The sequence below is a fragment of the Oenanthe melanoleuca genome, chromosome 22, assembly GCF_029582105.1.
Source record: "Oenanthe melanoleuca isolate GR-GAL-2019-014 chromosome 22, OMel1.0, whole genome shotgun sequence".
NCBI classification, from domain to species: Eukaryota; Metazoa; Chordata; class Aves; order Passeriformes; family Muscicapidae; genus Oenanthe; species Oenanthe melanoleuca.
In genome coordinates this window covers 3,551,763-3,569,643 of record NC_079355.1, presented here as the reverse complement: position 1 = coordinate 3,569,643, position 17,881 = coordinate 3,551,763, and the positions used below count along the sequence as shown (strand labels likewise).

General features: G+C 56.9%; 1 protein-coding gene across 1 annotated transcript; it reads right to left on the bottom strand.

The window, feature by feature from the left end:
* Window positions 1-9,117: 9,117 nt before the first annotated feature.
* Window positions 9,118-17,881, bottom strand: DOK2 (docking protein 2). The gene is made up of 5 exons (XM_056508617.1): window positions 17,778-17,881; window positions 12,545-12,823; window positions 11,072-11,171; window positions 10,030-10,211; window positions 9,118-9,946 (listed from the first exon to the last, which is right to left on the bottom strand). Exons 1-5 carry the CDS (start codon window positions 17,838-17,840, stop codon window positions 9,173-9,175), a joined length of 1,398 nt encoding a protein of 465 aa, XP_056364592.1. The 5' UTR covers window positions 17,841-17,881; the 3' UTR covers window positions 9,118-9,172.

Below are 17,881 nucleotides of genomic sequence, written 5' to 3'. Positions count from 1 at the left end.
AACATCTCAGCAAATCGGCGATTTTGGAGGCTCGCACCTCCGGAATTTGGGGCACTGAGTTCCCCGCTCCCCGTGCTCAGCTCTGGGGTGGAACAGCAAATCCTTCAGGCTCCAGAAAAAACCGGGATCATCCCCTGGAAGGGTTGGGAGTCGAGGAGATCCAATCCCGGCTCAGATCATTCCTGCCAGGAATCATTCCCAAGGCAGGAACCATTCCCAAGGCAGGAACCATTCCCATCTCGGACCATTCTCATCAGGAATCATTCTCTTCAGGAATCATTCCCGGTTCTGATCATTTCCAAGGCAGGAATCATCCCCAGTTCGGATCATTCCCATCAGGAATCATTCCTGTCAAGCAGGGATCATTCCCAGCTCGGACCATTCTCATCAGGAATCATTCCCATCAGGAATCATTCCCATCAGGAATCATTCCCATCAGGAATCACTCCCATCTCGGATCATTCCCAGCTCGGACCATCCCCATCAGGAATAATTCTCTTCAGGAATCATTCCCGGTTCTGATCATTCTCATCAGGAATCATTCCCAAGACAGGAATCATTCCCAGCTCAGACCATTCCCATCAGGAATAATTCCCAGCTCAGATCATTCCCAGTTCAGACCATTCCCATCTCGGATCATTCCCATCAGGAATCATTCCCAGCTCAGACCATTCCCAGCTCGGATCATTCCTGTCAGGAATCATTACCAGCTTAGATCATTCTCATCAGGAATCATTCCCATCAGGAATCATTCCCAGCTCAGACCATTCCCATCTCGGATCACTCCCATCAGGAATCATTCCCATCAGGAATCATTCCTGGCTCAGATCATTCCCAGCTCAGACCATTCCCATCGGGAATCATTCCCATCAGGAATCATTCCCATCAGGAATCATTCCTGGCTCAGATCATTCCCAGCTCAGACCATTCCTATCAGGAATCACTCCCACCAGGAATCACTCCCGGCTCAGATCATTCCCGTCAGGAATCACTCCCAGCTCAGATCATTCTCCTCAGGAATCATTCCCATCAGGAATCACTCCCATCTCGGATCACTCCCAGCTCGGATCATTCTCCTCAGGAATCATTCCCATCAGGAATCATTCCCGGTTCTGATCATTCCCACCAGGAATCCCTCCCGGCCAGGCTCAGCCATCTGCCCGGCTGTGCTGCTCTGCCGCGGCTCGGCCGTTGTTAACACGCACCATATGCTCGCCTGGAAATTAATAATAATTTTCGGCTCTCACCAGCTGCCGCTAATTGGCTCCCCCTCGGCGGGGAGAGGTGGGAATTCCGCTGCTTCCCGGCTCCAGCCATCCCGGAAAAGGCTCCCTGTCCCACCGGGATCCCCCCGGGAAAGCCGGGCAGGGAATTCGGGCGGGGCGAATCCATCCTGGAGCGCACCTGGAATGAAACCTGGAATGGTTTGGGTGGGATTTCAAACCCCACCTCATTCCAGTCCATGGAATGGGCACGTTCCATGATCCCAGATTATCCCAGCCTGAAATTCTTGGGCTCTTCCAGGGATCCAGGGGCAGCCTGGAATTCTCTGGGAATTCCATCCCAGCCCCTCCCCACCCTCCCAGCCAGGAGTTTCGTCCCAAAATCCCATCTGATCCCAAGAGCAGGAATAGGGAGTGAAGCCCGTGGCAGCGGGAAGCCATTCCCTGTGTCCTGGCACTGCAGCAAATCCCGGTGTCCAGGGGCACTGAGGGGTGGGAGAAGAATCCTGGAATGGTTTGGGATGGGAGGGACATTTTGGGATCAGCCAGTTCCAGCTCCAACGTTTCCCAATATCCCAGATTATCCCAACGTGGCCTTGGGCATTCCAGGGATCCACAGCTCCTCTGGGAATTCCATCCCAGCCCCTCCTCACCCTCCCAGCCAGGAATTCCTTCCCAAAATCCCACCCACCCCTGCCCTTTGTCAGTTCTGAGCCATTCCCTGCGTCCTGTCCCTCCATCCCTCATTCCCAGCAGATTCCCGGTGTCCAGGGCTGCTCCTGCAGCACCCACAGAGGGAACAAAAACCCTGGAACGGTTTGGAGGGACCTGAAATCCCACCCAGCGCCAACCACGACACCTCCACCGCCCCAAGCGGCTCCAACACTCCCAGCGATCCAGGGGCAGCTCCTCTGGGAATTCAGGAATTCAGGATTGGGGGAATTCAGGAATTCAGGATTGGGGGAGTTCAGGTTCTCTCCACGCTGCAGAATTCCCGGTGAATTCTCGGGCTGCAGCCTCAGCCTGGGCAGGTGGGTGTCGGGAGCTGCTGGGGATATTTTTATTTCCTGACAAAATCCGCCCGCGGAGCACACGGAGCATTATTTCGGTCCGAACGCGGCGGATGAAGGAGAAGGAACACACGGAACATCCCCTTCCGTGGAGCCCGGGAGAGATGAGGGCTTGGAAAAATCCCGGGGTTTTAACTCCGAGCTGGGAGGGGCGGGCAGGGTCTGGAATTGGGGATGCGGACACACCCTCCCGCGGCGATCAGGGTCTGGATGATCCCGTTAATGGCATTCCCATAATTAATTAATTAACGGAGAGCTGGATGCACGCTCCGAAGAGCTCCGGTGTTTTCCAGCCTCCATCCAACATTCCCTGCTGGAATTTTCCATGTGGGATTTGGGGGCGGGGTGGGGACCCTTCCCCTGCTCCCATTATCCCAACGGAAATCCCTACAAAATCCCATAAAAACGGCGATTCCCCGGAGCAGAACCAGCTGGAAATCTTTCCAGAAGCTTTTCCACACCCTTGGAACGAGCCCTGCAGATTCCCCCCAGATTTCCCTCCATCCCTGCATCCCCCAGCAGGGAATTCGGCGCTGTGGGATTTGGGATGTGCCCCATGCAGCAGCAGCTGCGGGATGGTTTTCTCTTTTTTATTTATTTTTTTCCCCCAAAAAACCGCCATAATTATAAATATTCCCAGATATTTATATGGGCGGGAAGGAAAGGGAAGAGAGAGGGGTGGGATTAATTTGGGAATTTGGTGCCAGAATGAGCAGGGATTGGGGATGGTCCGGGCTGGGATCAAACTGGGAATTCACTCCCAGTAGGGTCAGGGATCATCCGGGCTGGAATCAAATTCCCAGTTTGATACCAGAGTGAGCAGGAATCTGGGATTCTCCAGGCTGGAATCAGACTGGGAATTTGGTGCCAGAGTGAGCAGGGATTGGGGATGGTCCGGGCTGGGATAAACTGGGATTTCACTCCCAGCAGAAGCTGAGGATGCTCAGGCTGGGATCAAACTGGGAATTCTCTCCAGCAGGGTCAGGGATCATCCGGGCTGGGATCAAATTCCCAGTTTGATACCAGAGTGAGCAGGAATCTGGGATTCTCCAGGCTGGAATCAGACTGGGAATTTGGTGCCAGAATGAGCACGGATTGGGGATGGTCCAGGCTGGGATAAACTGGGAATTCTCTCCAGCAGGGTCAGGGATGTTCCAGACTGGAATAAACTGGGAATTCACTCCCAGCAGGGTCAGGGATGCCCGGGCTGGGATCAAACCGGGAATTCTCTCCAGCAGGGTCAGGGATGCTCCAGGCTGGGATAAACTGGGAATTCGCTCAGGCAGGCTCAGGGATGCTCCAGGCTGGGATAAACTGGGAATTCACTCCCAGCAGGGTCAGGGATGCTCCAGACTGGGATAAACTGGGAATTCGCTCCAGCAGGGTCAGGGATGCTCCAGGCTGGGATCAAACTGGGAATTCACTCCCAGCAGAAGTTGAGGATGCTCAGGCTGGGATCAAACTGGGAATTCGCTCCCAGCAGGGTCAGGGATGCTCCAGGCTGGGATAAACTGGGAATTCGCTCCAGCAGGGTCAGGGATGCTCCAGGCTGGGATAAACTGGGAATTCGCTCCAGCAGGGTCAGGGATGCTCCAGGCTGGGATCAAACTGGGAATTCACTCCCAGCAGAAGTTGAGGATGCTCAGGCTGGGATCAAACTGGGAATTCGCTCCCAGCAGGGTCAGGGATGCTCCAGGCTGGGATAAACTGGGAATTCGCTCCAGCAGGGTCAGGGATGCTCCAGGCTGGGATAAACTGGGATTTCACTCCGGCAGGGTCAGGGATGCTCCAGACTGGGATAAACCGGGATTTCACTCCCAGCAGGGTCAGGGATGCTCCAGACTGGGATAAACTGGGATTTCACTCCCAGCAGGGTCAGGGATGCTCCAGACTGGGATAAACTGGGATTTCACTCCCAGCAGGGTCAGGGATGCTCCAGACTGGGATAAACTGGGATTTCACTCCGGCAGGGTCAGGGATGCCCGGGCTGGGATAAACTGGGAATTCACTCCCAGCAGGGTCAGGGATGCTCCAGGCTGGGATAAACTGGGAATTCGCTCAGGCAGGGTCAGGGATGCTCTGGACTGGGATAAACTGGGATTTCACTCCCAGCAGGGTCAGGGATGCCCGGGCTGGGATAAACTGGGATTTCACTCCCAGCAGGGTCAGGGATGCCCGGGCTGGGATAAACTGGGAATTCTCTCCAGCAGGGTCAGGGATGCTCCAGACTGGGATAAACTGGGAATTCTCTCCAGCAGGGTCAGGGATGCCCGCGCTGCCCCAGGGCCCGGATCGATGCCCCGCCCGGCCCCGCGGGCAGCAGAGGCCGCGGGATCGATGCGGGTGAAGGAATTTCCGCTCTCACAGCTCCTTCCCAACAAAGCCCGGCTTTACGGACTCCCGGCCAATTCATTCTGGGGCAGGGAGAGCCCCGCTCCTCCAGGGCAGCCATCAACTGGTTTTTCCCGAGTCTGGGATGCTGGAATTCCCAGGAATTCCCAGTCTGGGAACCCTGCAGCTGCCAAGACAAGGAAAAGCAGGATGGATGGATTTTGGAGATTCTCTGCCACCACTTTCTCCTCTATTCTAGTCATCCCGAGAAGCTCGGGAGCTGAGAGACAACCCAGACCTCCCCAATTAAGCAATTTCTGCTGAATGAAGGGCCCTGCTGCTGCCGGCTCGGGGGATGGGATTCCCATCAATCCCGGCCTGACGAGCTCGCTGTCACTTAGCACCTCTAATGCTCGCCCCTAATGCCATCAGGGGCTCCTCGGCACGGCCCTAATGCGGTTTGCAGCTCCTGCTGGCGCCTGGGATTCGGCCGGAGCGGGAGAGCGAGCGCATCCCTAATCCGAGCAGACACTAATGGGAAAACGAGCAGCGGAGCCGCAGGAAAAGCGGGAGCGGCCTCGCCAGCCCGTGGGAAGCGCCCCCATCCCGCTTCCAAGCGGGTTCGTTCCTCGTTTTCCAGGTCCTGGAGATCCCCACACTGCTCTCTCCGTGCCCTCTCTGTCCCATTTCCCTCGGGATCATCCCGGTTTTACCCACAGGGCTGCATCCCTGCTCTGCCCCCAATCCCATTTCCATCCTCTCCATCCGGGAGATCCCCACATCCCTCATTCTGCTCTCTCTGTCCCATTTCCTTTGGGATCATCCCGGTTTTACCCACAGGGCTGCATCCCTGTTCTGTGCCGATCCTTGATTCCCCTTCCTCCCCATCCTGGAGATCTCCACATTCCTCATTCAGCCTCTCCATCCCACTTCCCTCAGGATCATCCCGGTTTTACCCACAGGGCTGCATCCCTGCTCTGTGCCGATCCTTGATTCCCCTTCCTCCCCATCCTGGAGATCCCCACATCCCTCATTCTGCCTCTCCATCCCATTTCCCTTGGGATCATCCCGGTTTTACCCACAGGGCTGCATCCCTGGACTGCTCCAAATCCAAATTTCTCCTTTCTCTCCATCCCAGAAATCTCCACACCCTCGTTCCTCATTCAGCCCCTCCAGACCATCTTTTCCTTGGGATCATCCCTGTTTTTTCCACAGGGCTGCATTCCTGCTCTGGTCCCTATCCTATTTCCCATCCTCTCCATCCTGGAGATCCCCACACTCCTCTTTCCATTCCCTCTCCACCCAGTTTCCCTTGGGATCATCCCAGTTTTCTCCACAGGGCTGCATCCCTGGACTGTTCCCAATCCTTGATTCCCCTCCCTCCCCATCCCGGAGATTCCTCACTCCTCTCTCTGCCCCTCCAAGCCTTCCCAGTTTTCATCCCGGTTTTCACCCCTGGCCAAACCCAGCCCCAAATTTCCCCATCCCAGACATTCCCCACGTTCCTTTTTCCCTTTTTCCCTCACCCTGCCCCTCCAACCCTGCCCAGTTTTCCCTTGGGATGCAGCTCAGGAGTCCCTCGGAGCTGGGAACAAATCCCTGTTTGGATTTTCCTGCTCCTGAACGATTCATAATCAGCGTAATTCCATCAGGACAACGACTCCCAAATCAGATTAAACCTCTCCATTTGTCTGGAGCTTTGGGCTTCGATCTCTTCCCTCCCTCTTTCCCCATTGATTTTTTTTTTTTTTTTTTTTTTCCAGTTCTCACTGAGCCTTTCCAAGAGTTTTTCCATCTTGGAATTCTCCAGGCCAGGTGTCCTTTCCTATCCACGGGGGTGGGGCAGGCAGGGGATGAAATTCCAGCACCAAAATTCCCGGGATTTCCCCCCAGTCCCTGCTGCTGCCTCTAAAACTTCATCGGTGCCGTTCCCAACCATCCCTGGCTGCAAATCCTGCAGGATCGGGAATTTTGGGAAGAGTTTCCTTGTTTTTACAGCGCCATTCCCTGGCTTCCCACAGGATTGGGAATTTTGGGAAATATTTCCATATTTTTACAGTGCCGTTCCCAGCAATCCCTCATTCCCTGGCTTCCCACAGGACTGGGAAATTTGGGAAGTGTTTCTATGTTTTCACAGCTCCATTCCCTGGTTTCCCAAAGGATGGAGAAGTTTGGGAAGTGTTTCCATATTTTTACATCACCATTCCCAGCGATTGCTCATTCCCTGGCTTCCCACAGGACTGGGAATTTTGGGAAATCTTTCCATATTTTTCCATCACCATTCCAGGCCATCCCTCATTCCCTGTTTTCCCACAGGATTGGGAAGTTTGGGAATCATTTCCATATTTTTACATCACCATTCCAGGCCATCCCTCATTCCCTGTTTTCCCACTGGATTGGGAAGTTTGGGAACCGTTTCCATGTTTTTCCATCGCCATTCCAGGCCATCCCTCATTCCCTATTTTCCCTCAGGACTGGGAAGCCCAGTCTGGGAATTTCCATCCTTTGGTGAGCAAAGGGAGGCTGGGAGGAGCAGGGAGGGTTGTGTCAATGTTAACACCGATTAATAATGAATAACCCCCTAATGAGCGTTAATTAATTAATTACAACATGCGCTCGAGCGATCGATTCCCGATGAACGGCCCCGCGCTGCCAGGATTCCCCAGCTCGGGAATTCTCCTGGATTCCCCAGTCCTGCCGTGGCACTGGAACATACTGGGAGCACTGGGGGCCGTGGGTGGGCACGGGGAGTGGGGTCTGGATCCCTGGGATGAGCATTGAGCATCCATGGGGTGGGATCTGAATTCCTGGAATGAGAATTGTCCATCCTGCGGGATTTGGGATGTCCATCTTGTGGGATTTGGGATTTCCACACATGAGGGATTTGGGATTTCCATACATGAGGGTTTTGGGATGTCCATCTTGTGGGATTTGGGATTTCCATCCTGCAGGATTTAGGATGTCCATCTTGTGGGATTTGGGATGTCCATCCTGCAGGATTCAGGGTTTCCATCCCTGTGGGATTTGGGAAGTCCATCCTGGAGAATTCGGGATGTCCATCCTGTGGGATTTTGGATTTCCATACATGAGGGTTTTGGGATGTCCACCTTGTGGGATTTGGGATGTCCATCCTCGGGCTGGGATCTGCATCCTGCAGGATTTGGGATGTCCATCCTGGGGGATTTGGGATGTCCATCCTGGAGAATTCGGGATGTCCATCCTATGGGATTTGGGATGTCCATCCTGGGGGATTTGGGATGTCCATCCTGGGGGATTTGGGATGTCCATCCTGGGGGATTTGGGATGTCCATCCTGCAGGATTCAGGGTTTCCATCCCTGTGGGATTTGGGATGTCCATCCTGCAGGATTCAGGGTTTCCATCCCTGCAGGATTTGGGATGTCCATCCTGGGGGATTTGGGATGTCCATCCTGGGGGATTCAGGGTTTCCATCCCTGTGGGATTCGGGAAGTCCATCCTGTGCGATTTGGGATTTCAATCCATGAGGGATTCGGGATTTCCATCCTGTGGGATTCGGGGTCTCCATCCCTGGAGAATCTCTCCCGTCTGATCCCCCCAGCCCCGCTCCTGCTCCCGCCGCCTCTGGGCGGGTTTGGGGTCCCGGGGCTGCGGCTGCGCTGGGCTCGCACCGCCCTCCAGTGGGCACATCGCTCCCAGCGCCTCCAGATGTCCCCTGCCACCTCCTGATTGTCCAGTGCCACCTCCTGGGTGTCCCCTGCCACCTCCTGATTGTCCAGTGCCACCTCCTGGGTGTCCCCTGCCACACCCAGCTGTCCCCTGCCACCTCCTGGTTGTCCAGTGCCACCTCCTGGTTTTCCAGTGCCACCTCCTGGGTGTCCCCTGCCACCTCCCGGCTGTCCCCTGCCACACCCAGCTGTGCCGTGCCACCTCCCGGCTGTCCCCTGCCGCCTCCTGGCTGTCCCCTGCCACCTCCTGGGTGTCCCCTGCCACCTCCCGGCTGTCCCCTGCCACACCCAGCTGTGCCGTGCCACCTCCTGGCTGTCCCCTGCCACCTCCCGGCTGTCCCCTGCCACCTCCCGGCTGTCCAGTGCCACCTCCTGGCTGTCCCCTGCCACCTCCTGGCTGTCCCCTGCCACCTCCCGGCTGTCCAGTGCCACCTCCTGGTTGTCCCCTGCCACCTCCTGGTTTTCCAGTGCCACCTCCTGGCTGTCCCCTGCCACCTCCTGGGTGTCCAGTGCCACCTCAGGCTGTCCCCTGCCACCTCCTGGCTGTCCCCTGCCACACCCAGCTGTGCCGTGCCACCTCCTGCGTGTCCCCTATCACCTCCCTGGTGTCTGCTGCCAGCTCCCAGCTGTCCCCTGTCCCCCACCCGGCTGTCCCCCGTCCCCCCAGCAATGCTGTGCCCCCACCCAGGTGTCCCCCGTCCCCCCAGATGTCCCCTGTCCCCGCAGCTGTGCCGCACCCCCGCCCAGATGTGTCCCCGCAGGCGAGTCCCAGCCCCACCGGGGGCCCGCTAAAGTCCGAGCGGGAGGATTTGGGGCGTCCCCTCCTGCTGCCGCCCCCGCCGCTCACTGCAGGTTCCTGCTCCTGGCCACCTTGAGGGCCACGTTGTCGTAGTCGCTGTCGCCGAGCCACTCCCTGCCGTGCAGCAGGAAGGGCTGGGGCCGCGGGCCGCGCCGCTTGGGCACCGCGTAGTCATCGCGCTGGGCGTTGTAGGGACACGCGAGCCCGGGGGGCTCCTCGGGGGCCGCCTGCAGCCTCCAGGCCTCGCCCTTCACCTCCTCGGGCTCGTCGTACACCGAGAGCGCCGAGAGCCCCTCGGGCTCGTCGTAGATGTGCTCGGGCTTGGGGGCGGTGGGGCGCGGCCCCGCGTCCCTGCCGGCGCTCGGGGGCTGCTCCTGGGGGCGGCCGAGCTGGCGGCTCAGGAAGGATTTGGCGATGGTGTCGAAGGGCACCGCGTACTCGCACTCCGCTCTCCATCCCTCCCCGCCCGGCGCGTTCCCGCGGCGCAGCGAATCCAGGGGCTCGGCGTAGGGAAAATCCGCGCCCCGAGGCGGCTCCGCGGCCCCGGGGGGCGCCCCCGCCTTGCCCTTCGCCCCCTTCCCCTCCGCTCCGGGCAGGACCCCCTCCCCGGCGGGACCCCCGGGCTCGTCGTGCGCCCCGCTCGGGGTCCGCGCGTGGTGCGGCGGCCGCGGGGCTCCGTCCGTGGGGCCGCCCCGGCCCCGCTGCCGCTCGATGGCCGCCTCGATGGCCGCGAAGATCTCGTCGCCCTGCCGCGTGTCGAACTCGAAGTTTCCCTCTCCGGAGGCGCAGCGCCGGCCGGCCTCGAAGGAGAAGGTGACCTGCGGAGGGAGCGCCCGGCGGGTCAGGGCTCGGCGTCCGGCCCCCCGCGTGTCCGGCCCGGCCCCGGCCGCGCCCCGCTGACCTTGTCGCGGCCGAAGCGGCGCAGGAAGCGGTAGGGCCACTGGCACAGCAGCTCCAGGCTCTGCGGCTGCCGCAGCTCCAGCGCGTCCTCGGCCGCCCGCAGGATGCAGCGGCCGCGCAGCCGGCAGCGCTGCGAGGGGGGCGTCACCCGCACTGTCACCTCGAAGGACTGATCCGGGCCGCCTGGGGGACAGAGGGACACTGGACACTGCAGAGGGGCCAGAGTGACCCCCCAAAATCAGAGTAACCTGCTCCGGGCCGCCTGGGGGACAGAGGGACACTGGACACTGCAGAGGGGCCAGAGTGACCCCCCCAAACCAGAGTAACCTGTGCAGGCCGGCTGGGGGACAGAGGGACACTGGACACTGCAGAGGGGCCAGAGTGACCCCCCTAAATCAGAGTAACCTGCTCCGGGCCGGCTGGGGGCCAGAGTGACCCCCCAAAATCAGAGTAACCTGCTCCGGGCCGGCTGGGGGACAGAGGGGACACTGGACACTGCAGAGGGGCCAGAGTGACCCCCCCCAAACCTGCTCCGGGCCGGCTGGGATGGACAGAGTGGCCACTGGACATGTGTCCCACCCTGGAGAAGGGCTGGGAGTGACCCCCAAGCCAGGACAGCCTGTTCCAGGCTGGCTGGGATGGACAGAGTGGACAGGGTGGACATTGGACACGTGTCCCACCATGAAGAAGGGCTAGGAGTGAATCCCAGGCCAGAGCAATCTGCTCCAGGCTGGCTGGGGTGGACAGAGTGACCACTGGACATGTGTCCCATCCTGGAGAAGGGTTTGGAGTGACCCCCAAGCCAGGACAGGCTGCTCCAGGCCGGCTGGGATGGACAGAGTGGACAGAGTGACCACTGGACACGTGTCCCCCCCTCCCCCACCAGGGCCGGGGTGACCCGCAGCCAGCCCAGCAGTGTCCGGCCGATAAGGGCAGGGGCAGCCCCGCTCCGGCCGCAGCGATAGCGCAGCCCCGGCAGCCCCGGCAGGAAGAGGCGCTCGGGGAGATTTCCCCGCCCCGCGCGGCCCCGGCGCCGCTCCCACCTCTGTCCCGTGAGCTGTACAGCGAATTTTCCTCCATGGAGAACTCGCCCTCCGTGCCCAGCGAGCCCTCCTTGGCCCCGGCCGGCTCCTCCTGGCTCCTCTGCCCGGGGGAAGAGCGGCAGGTGAGGGCCCCCACCTGTCCCAGTGCATCCCAGTTCCCCCAGTATCTCATCCCATCCCAGTATCAGTTCCCACCCATCCCATCGATCCCAGTGCATCCCACATTTCCCGATATCCCGTTATCCCATCCGTCCCAGTACATCCCATCTGTCTCAGTGGATCCCGCCTTTCCCAGTATCCCATTGTGGATCCCACCCATCCCACTGGTTCCCAACTCCCCATATCCCATTATCCCACCCATCCCAGTCCATCCCACTCCCCATATCCCATTATCCCATAATCCCAGCAGCTCCCACTCCCCCAATCCCATTATCCCACCCCTCCCAGTCCATCCCACTCTCTATATCCCATTATCCCAGCAGCTCCCACTCCCCATATCCCATTATCCCACCTCTCCCAGTCCATCCCCCTCCCATATCCCATTTCCCCACCCATCCCAGCACATCCCACTCCACCAATCCCATTATCCCACCCATCCCAGCAGCTTCTACTCCCCAGTCCCATTATCCCACTATCCCAGTGCATCCCATTCCCCTATTCCCATTATCCCACCCATCCCAGCAGCTACCCCTCCCCAATCCCATTATCCCACTATCCCAGCAGCTCCTACTCCCCAATCCCATTATCCCACCCATCCCAGCAGCTCCCCCTCCCCATACCCCATTATCCACCCGCTCCCCCTCCTCAGCTCCCATTACCCCACCCATCCCAGTCCCTTCCACTCCCATATCCCATTTCCCCACCCATCCCAGTCCATCCCCCTCCCCAATCCCATTTCCCCACCCCTCCCAGTCCATCCCACTCCCCATATCCCATTTCCCCACCCCTCCCAGTCCATCCCACTCCCCATATCCCATTTCCCCACCCATCCCAGTCCATCCCACTCCCCATATCCCATTTGCCCACCCCTCCCAGCAGCTCCCACTCCCATATCCCATTATCCCACCCATCCCAGTCCATCCCACTCCCATATCCCATTTCCCCACCCCTCCCAGTCCATCCCACTCCCATATCCCATTTCCCCACCCCTCCCAGTCCATCCCCCTCCCCAATCCCATTTCCCCACCCCTCCCAGCAGCTCCCACTCCCATATCCCATTATCCCACCCATCCCAGTCCATCCCACTCCCATATCCCATTTCCCCACCCCTCCCAGTCCATCCCCCTCCCCATATCCCATTTCCCCACCCCTCCCAGTCCATCCTACTCCCATATCCCATTTCCCCACCCCTCCCAGTCCATCCCACTCCCCATATCCCATTTCCCCACCCATCCCAGTCCATCCCACTCCCCAATCCCATTATCCCACCCCTCCCCGTGCATCCCCCTCCCCACTCCCGCGGTCCGGGCTCACCGGGAACGCCAGCTCGCACAGCCGCTGGACCCACTCCTCCGCCTGGCTGCTCTCCGCGGCCAGCAGCAGCCGGCGCTCGGCGGTCTCCAGCAGGAACGGGACGGTGTCCCGGGGGCAGGGGCCCTCTCCCGCCGCCGCCACCCGCACGCAGTCGCGGAGCCGCACGAGCCGCCGGCCCGGTTCGGTTCGGCGCGGCCGCTCCGCGCCCTCCCGCAGCTCCAGGCGCGCCGAGGAGCGCGCGGTGTCCCGGTACAGCACGGCCCAGCAGCGCTTCCACTTCTGCGGGAGCGGGCTTTGACTTTTCCGGGATTTTTTACCTTTCCTGGGGTTTTACATTCCCTGGGGACTCGAGCTCCGGGAATATTCACCTTTCCTGGGGTTTTACATTCACAGCACGGCCCAGCAGCGCTTCCACTTCTGCGGGAGCGGGGTTTGACTTTTCCGGGATTTTTTACCTTTCTTGGGGTTTTACATTCACAGCACGGCCCAGCAGCGCTTCCACTTCTGCGGGAGCGGGCTTTGACTTTTCCGGGATTTTTTACCTTCTCTGGGGTTTTAGCTTCCCTGGGGATTCGCTTTTCCAGGAATTTTTACCTTCTCTGGGGTTTTACATTCCCTGGGGATTCGCTTTTCCAGGAATTTTCACCTTTTCTGGGGTTTTACCTTCCCTGGGGGATTCACTTTTCCAGGATTTTTTACCTTTCCTGGGGTTTTACATTCACAGCACGGCCCAGCAGCGCTTCCACTTCTGCGGGAGCGGGGTTTGACTTTTCCGGGATTTTTTACCTTTCTTGGGGTTTTACATTCACAGCACGGCCCAGCAGCGCTTCCACTTCTGCGGGAGCGGGCTTTGACTTTTCCGGGATTTTTTACCTTCTCTGGGGTTTTAGCTTCCCTGGGGATTCGCTTTTCCAGGAATTTTTACCTTCTCTGGGGTTTTACATTCCCTGGGGACTCGATTTCCAGGAATTTTCACCTTCTCTGGGGTTTTACATTCCCTGGGGAATTCACTTTTCCAGGAATTTTCACCTTTTCTGGGGTTTTACATTCCCTGGGGAATTCACTTTTCCAGGAATTTTTACCTTCCCTGGGGTTTTACATTCCCTGGGGACTCGATTTCCAGGAATTTTCACCTTTCCTGGGGTTTTACATTCCCTGGGGATTCGCTTTTCCAGGAATTTTCACCTTTTCTGGGGTTTTACATTCCCTGGGGATTCGCTTTTCCAGGAATTTTCACCTTTTCTGGGGTTTTACCTTCCCTGGGGGATTCACTTTTCCAGGATTTTTTACCTTTCCTGGGGTTTTACATTCACAGCACGGCCCAGCAGCGCTTCCACTTCTGCGGGAGCGGGGTTTGACTTTTCCAGGATTTTTTACCTTTCCTGGGGTTTTAGCTTCCCTGGGGATTCACTTTTCCAGGAATTTTCACCTTTTCTGGGGTTTTACATTCCCTGGGGTTTCGCTTTTCCAGGAATTTTCACCTTTCCTGGGGTTTTACCTTCCCTGGGAACTCGATTTCCAGGAATATTCACCTTTTCTGGGGTTTTACATTCCCTGGGGATTCACTTTTCCAGGATTTTTTACCTTCTCTGGGGTTTTACATTCCCTGGGGATTTGCTTTTCCAGGAATTTTCACCTTTTCTGGGGTTTTACATTCCCTGGGAACTCGATTTCCAGGAATTTTCACCTTCTCTGGGGCTTTACATTCCCTGGGGAATTCACTTTTCCAGGATTTTTTACCTTTCCTGGGGTTTTACCTTCCCTGGGGACTCGATTTCCAGGAATATTCACCTTTCCTGGGGTTTTACATTCCCTGGGGATTCACTTTTCCAGGAATTTTCACCTTTCCTGGGGTTTTACCTTCCCTGGGAACTCGATTTCCAGGAATATTCACCTTCCCTGGGGTTTTACATTCCCTGGGAACTGGATGCTCCAGGAATTTTCACCTTTTCTGGGATTTTACATTCCCTGGAAACTCGAGCTCCGGGAATATTCAACTTTTCTGGGGTTTTACATTCCCTGGGGTTTCGCTTTTCCAGGAATTTTCACCTTTTCTGGGGTTTTACATTCCCTGGGGATTCACTTTTCCAGGAATTTTCACCTTTCCTGGGGTTTTACCCTCCCTGGGGATTCACTTTTCCAGGAATTTTCACCTTTTCTGGGGTTTTACATTCCCTGGGGTTTTATATTTCCAGGAATTTTCACCTTTTCTGGGGTTTTACCCTCCCTGGGGATTCACTTCTCCAGGAATTTTTACCTTTCAGGGAGGGTTTTACATTCCCTGAGGTTTTACATTCCCAGGAATTTTCACCTTTTCTGGGATTTTACATTCCCTGGGGTTTTTACATTTCCAGGGGTTTTTACACTTCCAGGAGGGTTTTACATTCCCTGAAATTTTTTTTTTACATTTCCCGGGGGTTTTGCATTCCCAGCATTTTTTACATTTCCTGGGATTTTACATTTCCTGGGATTTTACATTCCCTGGGGTTTTACTTTTCCAGGATTTTTTACCTTTCAGGGAGGGTTTTACATTTCCTGGGGTTTTATATTTCTTGGGATTTTACCTTTTCTGGCATTTTACCTTTTCTGGGGGTTTTTACATTTCCTTTTTTTACCTTCCTAGGAATTTTTACCTCTTTGGAAATTTTTACCTCCCCAGGAATTTTTACCTCTTTGGAAATTTTTACCTTTTCAGGAATTTTTACCCTTCCAGGACTTTTTACCTTTCCAGGAATTTTTTACCTCTTTGGGAATTTTTACCCTTCCAGGAGTTTTTCCCTTCCCATAAATTTTTACTTCCCCAGGAATTTTTTACCTCTTTGGGAATTTTTACCTTCCCAGGAGTTTTTCCCTTCCCATAAATTTTTACCTCCCCAGGAATTTTGACCTTCCCAGGAGTTTTTACCCCCCAGGACCCCGAGGCAGCACAAACCTGGTGGATTTTCCACCTCCCCAGGACAACCTGAGGTTGGGGGTGACAAAAATCGGGATTTAAAACTCAACACCCGACACGCAGCCCTGAGCCGCTCCCAGCTCCTGGTTTTCCCTTAAAAAATTCCCAAAAAAACCCTTAAAAAAACCCAAAAAACAACTTTAACTTAAAAAAAAACCCCAAATTTTGAGCTCTGCCCCAAAAGCAGCAGCAGTTCCGGGTTGGGGGAGCGTGGGAGGCAGAGGGGAAGTGGGGGAAGGGAAGTCACCCCAAAACCTCCCCAGCAGCTCCGGGTTCGTTTTTCCAGGGTGGGATTTTGGGATTTCTTCTGGGGGATTTTGGGATTTCTTCTGGGAGATTTTGGGATTCCTGCTCTGGGGGATTTTGGGATTTTGGGATTCATGCTCTGGGATTTTGGGATTTCTTCTGGGAGATTTTGGGATTCCTGATCTCTGGGGGATTTTGGGATTCCTGCTGGGGGATTTTGGGATTTCTTCTGGGATTTTGGGATTCCCACTGGGGGATTTTGGGATTTCTTCTGGGGGATTTTGGGATTCCTGCTCTGGGATTTTGGGATTTTGGGTTTCCTGCCCTGGGGTTTTGGGATTCCTGCTGGAGGATTTTGGGATTCCTGCTGGAGGATTTTGGGATTCCTTCTGGGAGTTTGGGATTCCTGCACTGAGGGATTTTGGGATTCCTGCTCTGGAGGATTTTGGGATTCCTGCTGGAGGATTTTGGGATTCCTGCTCTGGGGTTTTGGGATTCCCACCCTGGGGGGGGATTTTGGGATTCCTGCTCTGGGGGATTTTGGGATTCCTGCTCTGGGATTTTGGGATTCCTGTCCTGGGATTTTGGGATTCCTGCCCTGGGGGATTTTGGGATTCCTGCTCTGGGGGATTTTGGGATTCCTGCCCTGGGATTTTGGGATTCCTGCTCTGGGGGATTTTGGGATTCCTGCTCTGGGATTTTGGGATTCCTGCCCTGGGACTTTGGGATTCCTGCCCTGGAATTTTGGGATTCCTGCCCTGGGATTTTGGGATTCCTGCTGGAGGATTTTGGGATTCCTGCCCTGGGGTTTTTGGATTCCCACCCTGGGGGATTTTGGGATTCCCGCCCTGGGATTTTGGGATTCCTGCTCTGGGGGATTTTGGGATTTCTTCTGGGAGATTTTGGGATTCCTGCTCTGGGATTTTGGGATTCCTGCTCTGGGGGATTTTGGGATTCCTGCTGGAGGATTTTGGGATTCCTGCTCTGGGGGATTTTGGGATTCCTGCCCTCTGGAGGATTTTGGGATTCCCGCCCTGGGGGATTTTGGGATTCCTGCCCTGGGGGATTTTGGGATTCCTGCTCTGGGATTTTGGGATCCCCTCGGGTGGGGGAGGGAAGGGAGAGGAGCCGGAGGGGCCCCGAGTTCCTCCTCAGCCATTGCCCAACCCCGACATTATCAGCAACGGAAACTGTGGGTTTGGGGTCACCGCTGTCACCTCCTTGTCACATCTGTCACCAACCCTCTGGAACTGTCCCCAAATGGGGTTTGGGGTCACATCTGTCACCTCCATGTCACATCTGTCACCAACCCCCTGGAACTGACCCCAAATGGGGTTTGGGGTCACAGCTGTCACCTCCATGTCACATGTGTCACCAACCCTCTGGAACTGTCCCCAAATGGGGTTTGGGGTCACATCTGTCACCTCCTTGTCACATCTGTCACCAACCCACGGGAACTGACCCCAAATGGGGTTTGGGGTCACATCTGTCACCAACCCACTGGAACTGTCCCCAAATGGGGTTTGGGGTCACAGCTGTCACCTCCATGTCACATCTGTCGCCAACCCCCTGGAACTGTCCCTAAATGGGGTTTGGGGTCACATCTGTCACCAACCCACGGGAACTGACCCCAAATGGGGTTTGGGGTCACATCTGTCACCCCCTCACTCTCCTGGGGGGTCCCCAGACCCCTGCACCCCGTGGTGCCCAAGGGGCAGCTGAGCATCCAACAGGGGGGATCCCCCACGGGAACACCCACGGGAACACCCACGGGATCACCCACGGGAACACCGACGGGATCACCCCATTCCATGGGATCACCCACGGGAACACCCCATTCCCACGGGATCCCCCCATTCCCGTGGATCCCCCCATTCCATGGGATCCCCCACGGGAACACCCACGGGATCACCCACGGGAACACCCACGGGATCGCCCCATTCTATGGGATCACCCCATTCCCACGGATCCCCCCATTCCCACGGGATCCCCCCACTCCCGTGGATCCCCCCGAGCCCCCCGAGCCCCTCTGACCTTCCCGAAGGTTTGCTGGAGCTGCAGGTAAATCTCGCCCTGCTTCACCACCGCCTCCTCCATCCCAGAATATCCCGCGTGTCCGGGCGTCCTGAGTGTCCGAG